The following is a 2585-nucleotide window of genomic DNA, read 5'->3' as shown; positions in this document are numbered from 1 at the left end:
TATTAGTTTTCTGAGGAAATAGAAATCTTTCCTGTCTGGCCATTGGGCAGATGGTACAATTGAAGGGTTGTTTGGGAGAAAAGGTTACAGGGATAGAGGAAATATCATTCATTTTCACAAAGGGAACATGCCCAAGTCTGTTATGCCACAGAACATCCATATGGTTTCCAACACACAGATGAGAAAAAGGACTAGAACAATTAGAAAATGAACTCTCAGAAAGAAATTATTTTTCATTGCTTGCACTTGGACTATTTACAATTGGAGATGAGAAAACACACTTATTGGCATGAGATGTTGTATTTACAATAGAATGAAGTGGACACTATGTGTTACAAGTGCAGTGAGTGACAGGGGTGGACAGGAAATCAATGACATTTGCTCCAGGACTTGTATTGTTGTTCTTCAAGCACTTTGGACACAAGATGTAGAGTCCATCTTTGACTCTACCAATCACTAGAGGCCTCTTCATTGAAGGGGCCTGCAGTATACAATAGGACTTGATGAAGGCAACAAGACAATTAAGATGAGAAGCTAGAGAATGAACAGAAATCAGATTGTATTTAAAAGAAGGAACCAACATTACCCTATTCGGAGTGATCTTAGGAGTAAGTACAACATTACCAATCTCAATCACCTTCACTTTATAGCCATTTGGGAGAATGACAAGTAGGGGATAAGGTAGAGTTATTATATTGGTTAGTAAGGATTTATTAAAGGTCATGTTATCTGATGCCTTTGAATCTATAATCCATGAATCAGTCCTGTTTTTGAAACATTCACATGAGAGTTTCCCAAAATCAATAGAGGAGGTGCAAGCTATCATACCTGCAAAGTTTGCTGATGAAGTGTTGACATTATCTGAGCTGTCTCTCCCTCCTCTTGATTGGAACTGCTGTAGTAGATTCACAATTTGACTGTATTCTTCCTTAGTGAGACTGATATTTTGAGCACTGCAGTTCTCATCACCAGTATGTTGAGTATCTGTGGCTGCTACATGTGCATTAGCCACTCCTCTATTTCCCCTGTTGAACCTGGTACCTTGGCTTATACCTGAGTTATTCCCATAGTTATAGTTTTGTCTTGGATTTTGATTGAAAGTGGAAGCTTGATTGTGACTTAGATTTGGATTCTGATTTTGATTGGAGCCTTGAGGATAGCCATGAAGTTTATAACACTTCTCTATCGTGTGGCCTGGCCTCTTGCAATAATCACAGAAGGGTCTGTTTCTATAGCTTTGAGAATTATTAGGTGAATAATTTGTCTTGAATGATGTTGTCCTGTTTGTGTTGACATTTAGCGCTGATGACCCAAGAGCTAAGTAGTTATGAGGCTTAATTCTCTTTGTCTTTCCTCTTGAATCAGTAATGAGAAGGCCTGTGCAATTATGGGAAGAGGATTCATCATGAGGATACTTCCTCGAACAACAGTGTAGGTCTCATTCAGCCCCATAAGGAACTGTATTAATCTTCTATCCTGTTCTGCTTTGTGCATACTTTCCCTTGCTCCACATGTGCAATTGCAGGTGCAATGAGATTTGGTAATTAGAGTAGTGAGTTCCTCCCACAACTTCTTCATTTTTGTATAGTAGCCAGTAATGTCAAGTGCTCCTTGAGACAAGTCGTTAATCTCCTTTTGAATTTGGTAGAGCTTTGTTCCATTTGTCTGATCATATCGATCTTCAAGCTCTTTCCACAACTCGATTGCATCTGTCACATATTCAACACTGTCTGCAATCTCCTTTGCCAAGGAATTCAAAATCCATGAGGTCACCATATCATCACATCTCTCCCATAGTCGATAGCTTGAGGAGTCTGGATCTAGCCTTTTGCAGTCACCATTGATGAAGCCTAGTTTATTTTTCACCGATAGGGCTCTCATTACACCTCTTCTCCATGAGCGATAACCAAATCCATCAAATGGAACAGGAACTAGGGCTATTCCCGAATTATTAGAGGGATGCATGTAAAAAGGGCTACTAGTATCAACAATTGGCTGATTAGGAGATTCAGCCACAATTGGTGCAGGTTGTTCAACATCTCCATCAGTAGCCATCTCTTATAAGGCGTAAAACTCAACTAATCAATTAGGACAAGATTCTAACTACAAAAATAGAACTCTGATGAAGGATTTTAAGGAAAATGTATTGAAATCGATGAGATCGAGGACTGCATGCACACGATCAAAACAAAATCGAAAATGACGAAATTAGATTCAACATATCTGGAAAAATGAATCGTAGTTTCTGACCTTGCTCTGATACCATATCAAATTCCAGCAATGGAACAGTAGCTTCCTCCTTAGCTGAGCTAAGAATGCATCAGCAACAATGGCGGAAGCTCAGTCCTATGGATTCGAGGTCGTTCGATGAAAGGAGAAGAATATTCTGGAAGGGAATTTTTGATATCATTCATTCAAAACTCAGTAAAACTAATGGGACTCCACCCACTATATACAAGTATGAAAAGAGAAGGAGCTAAGCTAACCTAACCAACTAACTGGCAGCTAACTGACAGCTGTCCAAACTGACCACTAACTAACTTTCTAACTAAGCTAACAATGATACACTGACTATATAAACAAGT

The 2585-nt window shown here is 39.1% G+C and overlaps 1 protein-coding gene across 1 annotated transcript; it reads right to left on the bottom strand.

The window, feature by feature from the left end:
• LOC109226234 lies at positions 326 to 2055 on the bottom strand. The gene is made up of 3 exons (XM_019391026.1): positions 1497 to 2055; positions 587 to 1377; positions 326 to 481 (listed from the first exon to the last, which is right to left on the bottom strand). Exons 1-3 carry the CDS (start codon positions 2053 to 2055, stop codon positions 326 to 328), a joined length of 1506 nt encoding a protein of 501 aa, XP_019246571.1.

This window comes from Nicotiana attenuata, chromosome 5, assembly GCF_001879085.1.
Source record: "Nicotiana attenuata strain UT chromosome 5, NIATTr2, whole genome shotgun sequence".
NCBI classification, from domain to species: Eukaryota; Viridiplantae; Streptophyta; class Magnoliopsida; order Solanales; family Solanaceae; genus Nicotiana; species Nicotiana attenuata.
The sequence above is the reverse complement of the archived record's forward strand: the minus strand, read 5'-3'. Positions and strand labels throughout refer to the sequence as shown.